The sequence below is a fragment of the Hakea prostrata genome, chromosome 4 (genome assembly GCF_041222555.1).
Source record: "Hakea prostrata isolate BN-2017 chromosome 4, UWA_Hpros_2, whole genome shotgun sequence".
NCBI classification, from domain to species: Eukaryota; Viridiplantae; Streptophyta; class Magnoliopsida; order Proteales; family Proteaceae; genus Hakea; species Hakea prostrata.
Window position 1 is genome coordinate 38,542,534 of NC_142603.1, and position 15,911 is coordinate 38,558,444.

The window sequence follows — 15,911 nt, forward strand, 5'->3', positions numbered from 1 at the left end:
CTTTCCCACGTTCTCAGATGTTGAAAAGAGTGAAATAATGATTTAGGTTTGAGGTTTCACTTAAAAAGGAGAAAGGAATATCCAAAAAGCACCTTTTTATTCGAATCTGGGCTTGTTGGTCGATACCTTTGGTTGATAGTATCGACCAACAATATTGACCAATAGAGTCTCAACAGAATTTTCAGGAATAGTTCAGCAACTTCGAACAGAGATTCGGAAGGCTATACAAAGTCAAATTGAGTGAGGTTTTCTCCTAAAAGTCAATAAAGAAGTCTAGTTTCTAGAAATACTTTTGGATCAAGCATGGTAGTTCATTAGGTCTACCAACTAAGCTCACCTTCTTCGATGCGCAAGCAGGATTTGCCAGACATAGTTCAGCAACTTCGGACAGGGATTTGGAGGGCTATATGGGGTAAAATTGAGTGGGGTTTTCTCCTACAAGTCCATCAAGAAGTATAGTTTCGGGAAATATATTTGGATTGAGTACAGGAGTTCATTAGGTATTTCAACTAATTCACCCCTCTTCGGTGCGCAGATTCAAAACTAAAACTGACAATGCTCTCAAGTGAGGGGCATCATTGTCAATGTCCATGGGCTTGGGCTCCGACACCAAATCATCAACCAAAAGGGTCCACAAGGATTTTTCCCACCACTTCAGGTCATTGGATGTACAGACAATACAAATTTTGGGCCGGGTCAGGGTAAGGATAAGGCCGAACATGGCCTCCTAAGGCTTTCAAGGATAATAACATTGAAATCAAGGTCCAACTTCAAGGTCTAACATTAAACAAGTCTTTCTTTATCCCAAAACAAATAGGGTATCCCGGGCTAGGTTTGGGCTGGATTTCACATTAATAGATCAGTTGTAACAAAACAAATCTGAAATTTACAAGTGCATATTTAAGTTATATGTAGCTATTTATCCAGTATGAACATTATTAAACAGCAAAGTTCAACTTCATCCACACAGTTACGACATATGAGACTGGTAGAGCTGCACTAGCACCCTAACGATATGCTTGTCAGTTACAAAGTTCAACTTCATCTGGTTCATATTTATAATATTCACAGTAGCTAACAAAACAGGGGAAAGAAAGAGAGGCCAACTACCCTTGTCAAAATGAAGAAGTTTTTCCCACTCCTCAAAATTAGACAGCACTGTTAGGACTGTTAGGTGTAGAGAATTTGCAACCTGAAGACCAAAATGAAGAGCCCGATGAGAATTCTGAATCCAAGCATTGTTAATGGCTGCAAACCAATAATTAATTTCATCAAGGATACATCTAGGATCAACCAATCTGTTGGTAAGTTGAGCTCTATTCCTTGCTGAACAGAGAACATAGGAATTTAGCCCAACGATATTAAAGACCCAAGAGAGAGTAGGTTTTTGTGCCAATCAAAAGACTATGAGAGTTGAATCTGCAGAATGTAAGAAATGAAGGTTGAATCCAAGCTATCAATCATCAATCCTAAAGGGCCAAGGGCCCAAATTCTCCGACACCTCACAGGTTAATAAAAGGTGAGTCAGGGACTCCTCATCGTGTTGACTGAAAACACAAACAAGGGAGAAGTCTCAGTTCCATCTCGCAAGTAGAGCAGCCACAACTAAACCACCATGGATTATATGCCACAAATGGATCTTATGGCAAGGAAGCATTTTAAGCTTCCAAAAACTACACCCCCATTTCTAGATAGCCCTATCTAGCTGAAAGGTTTCGGTGAGGGATTTATCAGCCTTCTTGGTAGAGAAAATGTCATTACTTGAAGGCTTAAACAACCATCGATCCAGGGTGTTGGTCAAAGGAATCCTTGAGACCAAGTCAGCAAAATGGGGGGGGGGGGGGTAGAGGGAGAATATGACTCAACTAGGGTTTATTTCAAATCCCATGGTTAATAAAAGAAGAAACCAAGTTTGGGGAATGATATATAGGGGGTTGAATTTTGGAAGGATTCTAATGGTGAACTAGGATCCTAGGTAGGTTTTATTATGCAAGGGTATGTGCAAACACTAACAACAACTTGGACTTTAAACACCAAGGAGGCAATCAGCCCAGAGTTGAAGCACTAGACAAGGAACTCAAACTGGAGAAGAAGGCAATAGCAGCTTACGAAGGAATTTCAATAATCAAATTCGTGTCTAATGAAGCACCCTATTAAAGCCTATATTAAATGCTAAAAAGTTGACTTCCATACTAAAAAAGGAAAGCCTAATGCAATCCTTAAATTATCAGGTAACGTAAATTGATTAAGAAACTATAATGGATGCATAAGACTACTAATTCCAGTCATGTGCTAGTCACATGCAGACTTAAATTGAGACACAAGGCATGCTGTTCAATGGAGGAAGTATGCTAATTAATACAATTTAAACCAGATCTGAAACTGGGTTAGTCAATCTAACTCTTACCAGTGCAAGCTTTCCTGTTTGATTATTTAAATTGAAGTCATCCATCTAATAAAAAAAGGTGCATAATTTTTTACGATGTGGTCAAATTACATGAATCAAAATAAAAACCCAATATAACTAACATAGGCTGATGTAAGATCACTCTGTTTTGGTTTTCCCCTCCCATTATGACCTTCTAAACTGTATCTTCCATCTCTCACTTAAAATCACCCTTTGACCTTATGCAGATGTTCAGTATGCCAGGGAGATTACCAAGCTGAGGACAACCTCCAAACCCAAAAAGAAAAAAGAAAAAAAACACCCGTAATAATATCATATTGTTCAAAATTCAAATTTTACTCACAATGGTTGCTCTCTTTTAATGGCAGTAGTTTTGAATGGGTAATAACTTCAAACGGCAGGCTGATTTTAAACCAAAACAACTTAAACTATACTAGTTAAATATGTTAAGCTGATTAGCATCAGGTTCTATCTTGGTTCATCTTAAGCTTGGTTAGCAACAAACAACCAAGCTGCCATAGGAATCACTAGCAGGGTATGTGCAATCAAGCTCGTGATTAGCAAGGCAATATGTTGATCTGTTTTGGGGAGGATGTAATTCACAAGGGAAAAAAAAACAATGTAGAGGACATGCAATCAATAGTAAAGAAATAGTTAGGGCACAACAACTTTCTTTCTTCGTGAAGTTACAGCCAATACAATCTTCCAAAATGTGCCAACAAAGATAAAGGGGAGGGGATGCAAAAGGATGACATAAAAAAAAAAAAAAAAAAGAAGAAGCAAACTGAATGCTTAATAAAATAATTTTAGATACGCCATCAGTAGTAATTCAAAACAGGACACGTCATTTAAGAAAGTTCATTCAAATCAACTCCTCCATCCCAATCATCCCACATTGTTTGAGCAAAGTGATGACGAAAATGTTCTGGATCAAAGGCTATCCGCCCATGTTGAAGTAATAATGTAATATGATAAATTTTTCGGTATAGTCGACGTGTAGTGGTTCTATCTTCCCCATCCCTTCTTTTCCTCCCATCCGTGTCATCGTGAACTTCATGACTAGTAATCGGAGGGTCTTCATCAGATTCTTCATCGGTTTTTGAATCCTCACTTGAATTTGATTCTTCATCCTCCTCATCAAATAATTCTTCATCCTCTTCTTCAAAAGTGTTTTGACTAAGTATAAAATTATGTAGAAGAATGCGAGCTAAAACAATCTTCACTTGTGCTTTGAAAGGATATTCTACTTGAACTCTCAAAATCTTGAAACGCCTCTTCAACAAACCAAAGGTTCATTCAATGACATTTCACACAGAAGAATGTCTCAGGTTAAGCAGTTCTTTCAAATTTTTGGGTGATTCACGATAGTTCCTCCATTCTTTCAAATGGTACCGAGTACATCGATACGGTCTTAAGAAGCCCTTTCGATTAGGGAAACCAGCATCAACAAGAAAGAACTTCCCTTCAGGTACCATTAGTTGACTTGGTCCTTGTCTATGTACGGCATCGTCCAAAACTCTTGAGTCCGAGGTTGAACCTTCCCAACCAGCTAGGATATAGGTGAACTTGTGATTGTGATCACATGCAACCAAGATATTTTGAGTAACATTTCCCTTCCTATCCCGATACCTTTTCTGCTCGTCCACTGCTATCATTGCAGGGACAAGGGATCCATCTATGGCACCAATGCAATCCGTGAAGAAAGGAAAATATTTAGCTCTATATTCCCTCGTGCATGGAGGCTTCAATAGTTCCGGATGCAATTTTATTATTGCATTCAAAACAAAATTGAAGTGTCGACTCACAGTTTCTCCAGAATGACTAAATTGATGAGCAATGTCACAATTCGAATGGTTGAGGCCAACTACGCTAAAACAAAATCACCAATTGTTCCTCCAAACTGAGATACCTACTATCGAACATGACACCCTTATCCCTCACCAATTGACACAAGTTGAAGAATGCCTTTCTACCAAGCCTAGTTTGCTCTCGAAAAGTACGATCAGACACCCCAATGATTCTTCTATCTCTTGTTGGGCACGAAGAGAGAGTCTCACCTCAATATGGAGCTCTACTTAGGAACAATCTCTGAATCTTTTCCATTTCTAGGGCCACACCCATAATGACAAATATCACAGCTTTTCACCGCCTTTGTCTCCTCAGTTCTTCACTCTGCCTCCTAAGGTGCTCATCATTCATTTTAATAGAGGTCTACAATCAATTTCAATAAATTAAAATTATATAGTATTCATATCACAATACCTTTCAAAGTAGTAATCATATAGTGACAGCAAGAGATCAAAGGAAAATGTTTCGTTGCAACCATAGTAATTACATATAACATAAGAGATCAAAGAAAAATGTTTCATCACAATCATAGTAGAATACATAATCTAAATGCCATTTTTCAATACAATATTAGGCATAACTACAATCCTTGATCCAAATACATACTATGATGTCCTAAAATGACCATCGCACTCCTAACATTTGAAGAAATAGTACTACCCCAATCAGAATCAAAACATTTTGGATCAGTCCTAGCTTTTTCTCCACTTCTTTCACTCTTTTCTTCAAAGCTCTCATCTCCACCTTCGCTACATCTTCTTCCTGCCTTGTATCCATAAGAATTGCAGGATTGGATGTGCTAACTTGCTTTAGTGGTTCACACCACTTAAAGAAGCCACATCCGTTAGGAAAGGCTACACAACATTGATATAGTCTGTTGGGATTTCGTGACGACTCAGCAATCCTAACTGGGGCTTGCTTCCCACATTTGTATTTTGTATGAGTATACTTCAAATACAAACTTGAATTTTCATTAACGCTAGAAGTTTTGACATCTTGTAAATGCACAAACAAGCAAGTGTAGTAATACTTAAAATCTTTGTAAAAGAACAGATGCTATACTGGTGCAATGTAGCAAATATTATGACCTAACTTAGTTGCCTAAAATAACTAATACAACACTGCTAATCTAGAGCAGCCAACCTGCTTTCAGGCAACTATATACGAGTAATATTAGCATTATGATATATGTACAAGCAAAGATGCTCCTAAATGTCCCAGCAAAGATGCTAGTAAACCTAATACAGGCAAAGGATAAATGTTCATAATCATAACAGCAGCAGGGGAAAGAAGAAAAAAGAGAGATTAAAGATACAAACTTTACAAAACCAAAATATTACACTAAAATTAACTAATTGATGCTTTTGTTCTGTTATTTTGTCTAAACTAAATAGTTTTCACCATATATTATCTAAAAACACCCAAAAAAGGTGTTATAAGTTCTAACCCAAAACCACAAATCTCATTGTGCTTACAAGGGAGCAATGAAGTATATAAATTGGAGTTGAAATAATTTAAAATTGAAAGCCCTTCAAAAGCTGATTAGCAAACTTGTTTTTTTCCCCTTTGTCCAAGAAATATTCCCAAGGACCAGAAACAGCTAATTGCAGCTTCTATTCTTAAGTAGGAAAGAACATATCATATGAATTTTTCACTTCTAAAAATTGATAGGAATAGTGAACACTAACATGCTCTATACACCATGGGTGTACAATCAGTTGGTCTCTTGAATAATTTGATTGGATTCTGCTTTTTATTAATATTTGCTAGTGCATGTACTCTAGTAAAAGAGTAACTCCAATGACTCTTTATTTTTATCAGTTACTATATTGTTACTAATAGATTCACGATTCATTCTTGCTGCTGTTCTTACATTCTTGTGTCTTTCAGCTCAGTATTTTTTTTTTTAATTAAATTTTTAGTTGTTTCATTATATGGATCTCCTTTCAATCAAGAGTATTCTTCAGTTTTTCTTGCTCTCTTATTCCTATTCTCAGATTTGCAACTTGCCAATACTTACATATCCTGATCAGATTCTTTGTCTTATAAGAATCATTTCTTATGTGTGTTAAATCTTTTTCTTCACTTGAAGTCTCTTTTGGTTGGGTGAATGAAAATCCATTAGTCAGAGGAGAGCCAAGGGCTAGAGCTCCTCTAAAGCTTTTGAGGTACAGAGCTAACAGCAAGGAACAAAGGAAAAAGTACGACAGACAAGAGGGCCCAGAAAGCCACAAGGCCAAAACTGAACTAAACTGGTCTAAGAATTAGTTTTTCCTCCTATTTATTTTTCTTCTTTTCTCTAGGAGACTTAAAGTCAACAATGAAGTCTATATCAACACTGTGGCATCACTTTGTACTGCAGTTTCTTCTCCTATGAACTTCACAGTTGTCAGTCATTGGAGATGCAATATTTTCACCAAGCAAATTAAAATTAACTAATTGATGCTTCTGTTCTGTTATTTTGTTTAAACCGAATAGTTTTCACCATATATTATCTAAAAACACCCAAAAAAGGTGTTACAAGTTCTAACCCAAAACCCAAACACAATATTCCATTCTTTTGAATCCTGGTGTTTTGGCTGTCTAATAACTCGATGGCTGGGACTAAATTAAACATCTTAAGCCTAATTCCTACCTTATTGATTCCGGACTTTCCAAGTCTTTTTAGAGTTTGAAGTGGCTTCTGATTTTCTACTAGGTTGTTTCATTTAGGCTGATTTAGGTGAGGGCCATTGGGCCTGTTGACCACCTCACCATCGTCAGGACCTTCTCCCTGTTAAAACTGATTTGATGAAATATAAGCTCTGGCATTACATAATCGTTATGGAAGAGTTGAGCTTTTATTTTGGTGTTTTCTTCCAATATCAGTATGCACAGGTTTTATGTCCAACTTTGTAATATCGATATTCAGTTTTCTAGTTTGGGTTTCAGAACTATGAACCATTGGACTAGGAACTTGAGTTGAGTGAATCACCCGTTTTAATTTTCAAAGAATGGCAGGCCTCTTGGTGAATAGAGGGTGCAATTGGGACTGATAGAGGTTTTAACACAGAGAGAGCAGGGACTCTGCATGTGGATACCAGAAGTAAAACACCTATGGTTTTAAGGACTGAAATGAAAGCTAATAACGGCCTGCATAGCTTTCAAATTATGAAAGCTAACCGAACAAGATTCTGAAAAAAAATTTGGAAAATGGAAAGGCCAAAGTAATTTCCAAAGAAGAAAAAACTTGCAAACTCCTTATGCTCCAAAACCCTACCAGAGAAAATAATCAGATAAATAGAATGCAAGAAAATGAAGCTCTACTGGAAAAAAACATATCAAGAAAATGAGGAAAAAAAACAAACGAAAGACAAGAGTTGAATAAGGAAACAAAAAACTCACCTGGACTGTTGAAGACTGTTGTTGAAAGATATTTCGTTCAAACTGTTGTTGAACGAGGATTTCGTTCAGACTGTCGTTCAAAGAGATTTCGTTCACTCTACTGTTGGAGACTCATTGAAGACTGTTCGAGAGGAGAATATTTACGAGAGGAGAAGATTTACGAGAGGAGAAGACTCACTGAAGACTGTTCAAGAGGAGAAGACGATCTTCGTTTGTTCTGCAAGGAAGCGCCGTTCGAGTTTGAGGCACCGTCAAAATGAAATCTTGAAATGCGCTCATTCAAGGGTATTTATAAACGAGGCTCATCTCACTCAGTTCACCTTAATCCCTGAATTCTACCCATTCACTTTTTTAGCCTAAATTTTGAAATTGGTAGATTTCTGAATGGGCTCATGTCTTCCAACCAAACAGGGTTTAAAATGCCCATTCATGAGTCTAGGGATTTGAAATCCCTGGACTCACACAACCAAACAGGCTCTAAGAAAGGTGCCAGGTGACCAGGATGGACCCGAAACATTTTATTTGTCTTAAGAAAGTGCAAGTCCTTAATAAAGGTGCAAGGTGACTGGGATGGACCCGAATCATTTTATTTGTCTTAAAAAAGTGCAAGTCCTTAATAAGGGTGCAAGGTGACTGGGATGGACCCGAATCATTTTATTAACTTTGAAAAAGATACAAAACTATTGATAGAACCTTCTCAGGTTAGTGCAATTCCATGACCGATCGATCAGCTTTCCAGTTTCTGAGTCTTTTAGTCGGTATGCTCCCGATTTTGTCTCTTTGTCAATGATATAAGGCCCTTCCCATGTTGGAGTTAACTTTCCTTGGTTCCTTGGGTCGGAAGCCCCAGTTCTTCTTAGTACTAGATCTCCCGATCGGTATCATCGGCCTTTCACTCAGATGTTATAATGCTTAGCCATCCTCTTCTGGTATAACAGATTTCTTTGTTGAGCTTTTTCTCGAGTTTCTTGTAGGAAATCTAAATTTTCCCTTAGGCCCTGGTCATTTTGTTCTTCATCAAAGGTGTTATACCGGAATGACCAAGACAAGACTTCCACAGGAGCCAAAGCTTCAGTACCATATGCAAGGCAGAATGGTGTTTTTCCTATCGGGATTCGAACAATGGTTCTGTATGACCACAGTACACTCGGGAGCTCCTCAAACCAGAGTGTCCGGCTATCTTCCAATCTCTTTTTGATCCCGTCCAGCAATGTTCTATTGGTGACTTCAACTTGCCCGTTACTTTGTGGGTAAGCAATCGAAGCAAATCGATGTTCAATGTGGTATCTTTTACAGAAAGCTTTGAATCCTGCTCCTTCAAATTGTTTTCCATTATCTGCTACAAGGATTTGGGGTATCCCAAACCTGTAGATAACTTTTTCTTTGAAAAACTTCTCCATTTGCTTTTCTGTAATGGACGGCAAGGGTTCCGCCTCGACCCATTTTGTAATGTAGTCTATGGTGACAACAAGATATTCCCGGTTCCTTGAAGCTTTTGGTAGCTTTCCAATCAAGTCCATTCCCCACATTGCAAAAGGGCTCGGGCTAGAGACGGGCATCATTGATACTGCAGGTACTTTTGGTACGTTTGCATGCTTCTAACACTGTTCGCATTTACAAACATACTCAAGAGCATCTTTCTACACAGTCAGCCAGTATAAGCCCAAACGTAACTCTTTTTACGCTAAAGCCTTTCCTCCCATGTGTGCGCCACAAATTCCCTCATGAATTTCTGCCAAAGCATAGGTGGCTCAAGAAGGTCCGACACACCTTAAAAGAGGCTCAGTGAAGGATCTCCTGTACAACTATCCGTCTATGATGGTGAATCAGGCAACTTGATTGTTAATTCTCTTGGCTTCTTTTGGGTCAATCGGGAGCTTGCTATCCTTTAGATATGTCACCAAAGGTGTTGTCCAGTCGGGATCGTTATCGATCTCGAAAGACTCCTATTCTTGAGTACTCGGGAAATATAATTCTTCAATGTAGACTGCCGAGTCCAGATTTTTGTAATTGGCTAAAGTTAGCCGAGACAGTTCATCCACCCATTCATTCTCTTTCTTGGGTATTTGATAAAAAGTTATCTGATCAAAAAGTATTTGAAGTTGCCTGACCTTCGCCAGGTACTTTGCCATTCTTTCATCTTTCACATTGTACTCCCCCTTGATTTGATTCACAATGAGTTGGGAGTCACTTCTTACTTCCAGCTCCCGTACTCTAAGTGCTCGAGCAACTCTCAAACCTGCTATAACAACTTCGTACTCGACTTCATTATTTGAGGCCGGGAAATTGAATCTTAGTGCATAGCTGATTGTGAAATCTTCGGGACTTTTGAGTGTTAGTCCCGCTCTCGAACCAAAAGTGCTACTCGAGCCATCAACATGTAAAATCCACAAGTCTGATATTTCAGTTGTTACCCCTTGATCTTTATTTTGTGGAAAGCTACTTTCCACAATGAAGTCAGCTAGAACTTGAGCTTTTATGGCCGTTCTAGGTTTGAAATCGATATGGTACTCGCTCAGCTCCACTGCCCACCCGATCATCCTTCCTGCTAGATCGAGCCTTTGAAGGATTTTCTTCAGCGGGAAGTTAGTCGGGAAAATTATTGGACGTGCCTAAAAGTAAGGCCTTAGCTTTCGTGAGGCCACCAAAAGTGCCAGAGCTTGCTTATCAACGTTCGGGTACCTAGTCTCCGCATCAATGAGCACGTGACTCACATAGTAGATCGGGTTCTGGATTGTTTCTTCCTTCACCAATATAACACTTACTGCGGTTGGTGAGATGGCTAGGTAAACTGTTAGAGGCTCCCTGGTTGCTGGTCGTGCTAAGACGGGTGTTGTCCCGAGAGACACTTTTAATTGCTCACATGCCTTCTGACATTCTTCCGTCCATGTGATTTCTCCCGAGCTTGGTGTAGCCTTCAATGCTTTGAAAAAAGAGTTACATTTTTCTCCCGCTCGGGATATGAACCGATTTAGCGCTGCCACCCTTCCTATTAGGCATTGGATTTCTTTCACTGTTCTAGATGGTTGCATTTCAATCAAGACCGGATCTTCTCGGGATTAGCCTCAATTCCTCTCTGAGAAACCATGAAACTGAGGAATTTTCCAAAGGAAACTCCAAAGGCACATTTCTCAGGATTTAGGCACATCTGATAAGTTCTCAAAACATCAAATGTTTCTTCAAGGTCTGCTAAGTGCTGAGCCCGAGCCAGACCTTTTACAAGCATGTCATCAACATATACTTCCATGTTTCTCCCTATTTGGTCTTGGAATATTTTGTTGACAGCTCTTTGATAAGTGGCTCCTGCGTTCTTCAACCTGAACGAAATTACTCGGTAATAGTAACTTTCCCGATCGGTCATAAAGGATGTATGCTTTTCATCATCCCGACTCATTAGGATTTAGTTATATCCCGAGTAAGCATCCATGAAGCTGAGGACCTCATGTCCAGCAGTTGCATCTATTAATAGATCAATCCTTAGGAGAGGATAGTAGTCCTTCGGGCGGGCTTTGTTAAGATATGTGTAATCAGTACACATTCTCACTTCCCGTTTGCTTTTTTAACCATTACTACATTGGGCAACCAAGTTGGGCATTCGATCGGCTCAATGAAGCCTGATTTTTCGAGTTTCTCAACTTCTACTCTGATTGCCTCATATTTTTCAATTGCAAAATTTCTTCTCCTTTGAATGACCGGGATAGCATCCTTTTGAATCCAAAGCTTATGTTCTGCTACCCGTTTGTCTATCCTGGGCATGTCGCTTGTTGACCATGCGAAGATATCAGCATTATCACATAAGAACTAAGTTAGTTCCTCCTTGAATTCCTTGGGTTGTTCTGACCCGATAAACGTCCCCCGGTCGAGCAGTGATTGGCTTAGTTGGATTCTCTCCAGCTTCTCGACTGGTTCTGCTCTTTGCATATTTTCCTCATCTCGGTCATCTCAAACTTCAATGGTCAGGGCTCTTCCTGAGCTTTCTGACCTCCGTTTTTGCTTCAAGTAATTCACATAGCATTGTCGGGAAGTAGATTGGTCCGAGCTGCATTCACCAACCCCAGCGTCAGTCGGGAACTTGAGTTTCATGTGTCGGGGGGATACGACTACTTCAAGTGCATTGAGAGTCGGTCGTCCCAAGATCACATTGTATGCTGATAAGTCCTTTACGACCATGAAGTTGACCCGTACAAGCGTGTCTTGAGGCGACGTCCCGATCTTTAGATCCAAGTGGATCGTACCTTCTGCTATCACTGAAGATCCTGCAAAACCATAAAGGGGAGTTGCTGACGGGGTCAGTAAATCATCAGCTAACTTGAGTCTTTTAAAAGCCTCATAAGATAACAGACCAATTGATGAGCTTGTATCCACTAGGACCCGGTGAACTTCCCGATTTACAATCTTTAATTTAATGATGATTGCATCATCATGAGGTGCCACAACCCCGTTCAAATCATCATCAGTGAATGTTATAGGTTCCGGACAAGCTGGATTTGTCTCTTTTTTGGCAAGTGTACAACCCCCAAGAACCGCGCTTTTTGCTTCGCCCTCTTGATAGATTCCACAGTCGGGCCACCCATTATAACATATTCTGGTGTTTCCTCCCGATCAACCTTCTCTTTGCCTTTGTCAGCCTTTTTGGTGTCTTCTTTCGAACTGGGCGATCAGGCTCTCTTTCTTGGTTCGAGTGAGCTTTCCGAGGCTTTCCAGGATCTTCGCACATATTGGCCAAGTTTGCCCTCTTGGATCAATTTATCGATCTCTGACTTAAGGATTCGACAATTCTCGATGTGATGTCCATAATCTTTATGGAAGTGACAGTATTTCGTCATGTCCCGATCTTCTGGAAGAGAATGCAACTTCCCGGGCCATTTCAAAGACTTCTTGTCCCGAATGTTCATCAGAATCTTTGATGGCTTGGCATTGAGAGGAGTGTAGCTTTCCCGCCTTTGGTTGCGCTTTCATCTTCCCTTTGATCTTTGATTCCAGTCATTCGGGGAATTCTTCTCTGTTTCCCGATCAGGTCTTCTATCTCTATCAGCCTTCACCCAAGCATTTATTATTTCGTAAACACTAGCCTGCTTCTGACACTTGCGCAACAGTGTCCCGTACGTTTTGGGCTTGTCCGTCAATAGTACTTCCAGAAGTCTTTGGTGAGTGATACCACTCCAAAGTGCACTGTAAGCAACTTGGTCGTCTAGATCCTCGATCTCAATGGCTACTTCGCGGATGAGGAAAAGAAAGCTACAATTTTTCTAAGCATTATAGCATCGAGGTCAAGATGTAATACAAGAGGGATGAAGTTTCGTAAATCAACTCATTACAATTAGCTGTTTGGCTGATACGGTTTGATTTCACTTAAAACTCTTTTCTTGAATCCTACATGTAACATCTTCATCAATAAATCACCCTGTAAAGCAGAGACAATGGCTTAGATTGGATTAAACATTCTCTGATGTGCACCATTGCTTCTGTGCATATATATACCAAATAAAAGTTGAGAAAACAAAAGAACTAAAAGAATATGAGAATGAATGATTGTGGTATCAAGAAGTGAAGAGCTTCAAAAATAAAAGCACAGCACGATGAAAGTGTTGTATTTGTTTTATCCACTCTCTAAGCACGTTATAGTGGCAATTATTCCCAGATATGAAGGTACTGAGAAAGCCTTTTTCTTGGTGGGGGGTGTGGCGGGTGAATTAATTAAAAAAGCACTGCATCAAAAATGTGACCTTGATGAAAACCTGGTTTTCCAAATTTTAATTCTTCACCAGTAAGGCATCATGTAATAGGTACATTTTAACTTCTAGTGCCCCGTGTATTTGATATTACACAAACAATTAAATCATCGATGGTTCAGAATGTATTCCTTAGAAGACATGGAAGTGGGTCACAGAGGAAATATGTTCAAAATGTATTGGATGCTTACCGGAGGGGAGTGTCTTTGTATTTATACTGTAAGTGTTAACTCTTCTATATTTGGTAAGTTTACTTGACGAAGGCTGTTGTTTCTCCTGGGATATGCCTCCTTGTCGTTGGTCCCACTCGATCGGTTACTGAGTTGACCTTCCCAACTGAGAACAATTGCCATATAAGTCGATCAAGACGGTCGGTTCCTGTCCCAACTGCATGTCGTGTGGAGCCTCGATTGGGTAGGAAACTTCCATATCACAGGGCTAATGCTTGCATAGGTCGCATTCGATAAAAAATATGAACATTGTATAGCCAGGGGGGCGCTAGGTTGCATTCAATAAAAAGTCCAAACATTGCATCCCCTCTTTTCTTTTACCAAAAAAAAGAACTAGCCGTTTAATTTATTGTATTTCGTCGAGTCTTGCTATTTGATGCGACTAATGGAATTGAAATCATTTTTTTTTCTTTTTTTTTTTTTTTTTTTATACCAAAAATCATTAATAAGGATCACCAAAGGTTATAAGAGGTAGAAGAGACCTTAGAAGGCAGAATGCCTAAGTAGTCATTCAAGGTTTCACTCGCCGCTTCTTCTCTCTCGCGTCGGCAATGGAGTCTTTGTTTACAGATGAACATGGGTATGGTCTCTCTTTTTTACAATTTATCTGTGTCATTCTTGATTTTCATAATGTTTCCGGTTCAACTTATCATAAAACCCTTTATTGTGGATATCTAAATCATGCATAAAGCATGAAACCTGGGTTTTTTTTTTTTTTTTTTTGCCCTATTTCGATTGTAACTTCATGTCTTCCTCAATGTTAGTCGTAAAAAGACCAGCCAAGAAGAAGATCGTTCGCTTGCTGTTGATTCCGTTGCTGCCGAAGGATTTTGGTCTGAACTTCCTCCTGAGCTTCTTGAATTAATCGCACTCCGTCTGGGTATAATCGAGCTGTTGGGTTTCCGCAGTACTTGTATTTCGTGGCGTTCTGCTTCTGTTAATGCTTCAGCTGAAATTGAAAGAATGCCATGGTTTCTACTTTATGACGATGGTTCTAAGTGCTCTTTGATAAACAAATCGCAATCAAAACTTTACTTCATAGATATCCCTGAGTTGGAAGGTGCGAATTGTATTGCATCAGATGGAGGATGGCTTCTTGTTTACAGAGATGGTTCTATCTTCTTCTTCTGCCCATTCTCCAGAGCAAGAATAGACCTCCCACCATTGCCTGATTCATCTTTTCCTGAATACGTTGGAGCAATCTCATCATCTCCTACTTCGCAGGACTGCATTGTCTGTGTCATTCATCGTCAAGATAGCAAGAACTGGGTGTTAAATTTGATTAGACGCGGAGCTACTGAATGGAGTAAACATGTTTTTGTCGACAACTACAAGCACCTACCCAACATTATGTGCGCCGCATATTGTGGTGGCATTTGGTATTTTCGGGATTCGGATTCATTAGTAACTTTCTCTTCGGATAAAGTAGAATGGATTCCTTACGTTGTGCTTTCTACTAAAACTTCTAGTGAGTGTTCATCAGTACTTCCATTTTCAGCGGTAAGAGATCACTTCAGGAAAAGTAAAATGGAGAAAATATTGGGACGTAGAGAACCTTTTTCCATTTCCATTTGTGGAGCAAAAGTTTTGCCTGAGGATGATCACAACTGCCAGGTTTTCAATGAGAATATCACTGAACCAGATGCTCTGCACCTTAAAGGTGTATGGATTGTACCTCGATTCAATCAGCTACCTCCAAATTATAGTTGGTGACCCATTATGGTTTGATTCTGCTCAAAAACTTCAAATATAGAAAACTGAGTTGTTGATTTCACTTCTTCTCCCTTTTCATAATACGCTAGATTTGATTGTTTATGCAGACTTGCTGATATTATTATTATTTTTTAAACAAATAGTTATTTTGTCCTTTCTTTGTGGTGTTTCAATTGTTAGTCGCTTTAATTTGCAAAATCCTGCAGATGGAATCTCTATGGAGAATAATGTCAACTCAGGATTTGCAGTTTTCAAGTAATGTTGTTGCATGAACGGTAAAGTCCTATTTTGTATTTTGATTCCACAGGAAAACTAGGGAAGGTCTCCTGTTTATCTCTAGTTCGTTGATGATAAATAGAATCCTAAGGATATCCATCAGGGTTTTTTAAATATTTAAAATTTAAAATTTTGAACTCAATTCAAATCTGAAAAGTTCTATATTTTCTCAACTCTTTGTAATCATTGTAACAAATCCAGTATCTGTAAAATACCTGAATTTCTTCTATAAATAAAAACACTTACCTCATGGTAAGTAACATAGTTTAAACCCAAATACTCATTCTTTTCAGTTGAATTGTTTGGGGTTGGGGGTTACTT

At 39.1% G+C, this 15,911-nt stretch overlaps 2 protein-coding genes across 2 annotated transcripts; one reads left to right on the top strand and one right to left on the bottom strand.

Annotated features, from left to right (window-relative positions):
• Positions 1-9,585: 9,585 nt before the first annotated feature.
• LOC149018820 (uncharacterized) lies at positions 9,586-10,179 on the bottom strand. The gene has a single exon (XM_089153976.1). The coding sequence runs from the start codon at positions 10,177-10,179 to the stop codon at positions 9,586-9,588; it is 594 nt and encodes a 197-aa protein (XP_089010102.1).
• A 3,938-nt stretch (positions 10,180-14,117) lies between these two features.
• On the top strand, positions 14,118-15,314 carry LOC149018821 (F-box/kelch-repeat protein At3g18720-like). Its single transcript, XM_089153977.1, has 2 exons — positions 14,118-14,181; positions 14,366-15,314. The coding sequence occupies exons 1-2, from the start codon at positions 14,153-14,155 to the stop codon at positions 15,312-15,314; spliced, it is 978 nt and encodes a 325-aa protein (XP_089010103.1). The 5' UTR covers positions 14,118-14,152.
• The last annotated feature ends 597 nt before the right edge of the window (positions 15,315-15,911 follow it).

Coding starts and splice junctions, on each gene's coding strand:
- LOC149018820 (XM_089153976.1), bottom strand. CDS start 10,179: ATGATCGGGTGGGCAGTGGAGCTGAGCGAGTACCATATCGATTTCAAA.
- LOC149018821 (XM_089153977.1), top strand. CDS start 14,153: ATGGAGTCTTTGTTTACAGATGAACATGG. Junction 14,182..14,365: donor TTGTTTACAGATGAACATGG/GTATGGTCTCTC, acceptor CCTCAATGTTAG/TCGTAAAAAGACCAGCCAAG.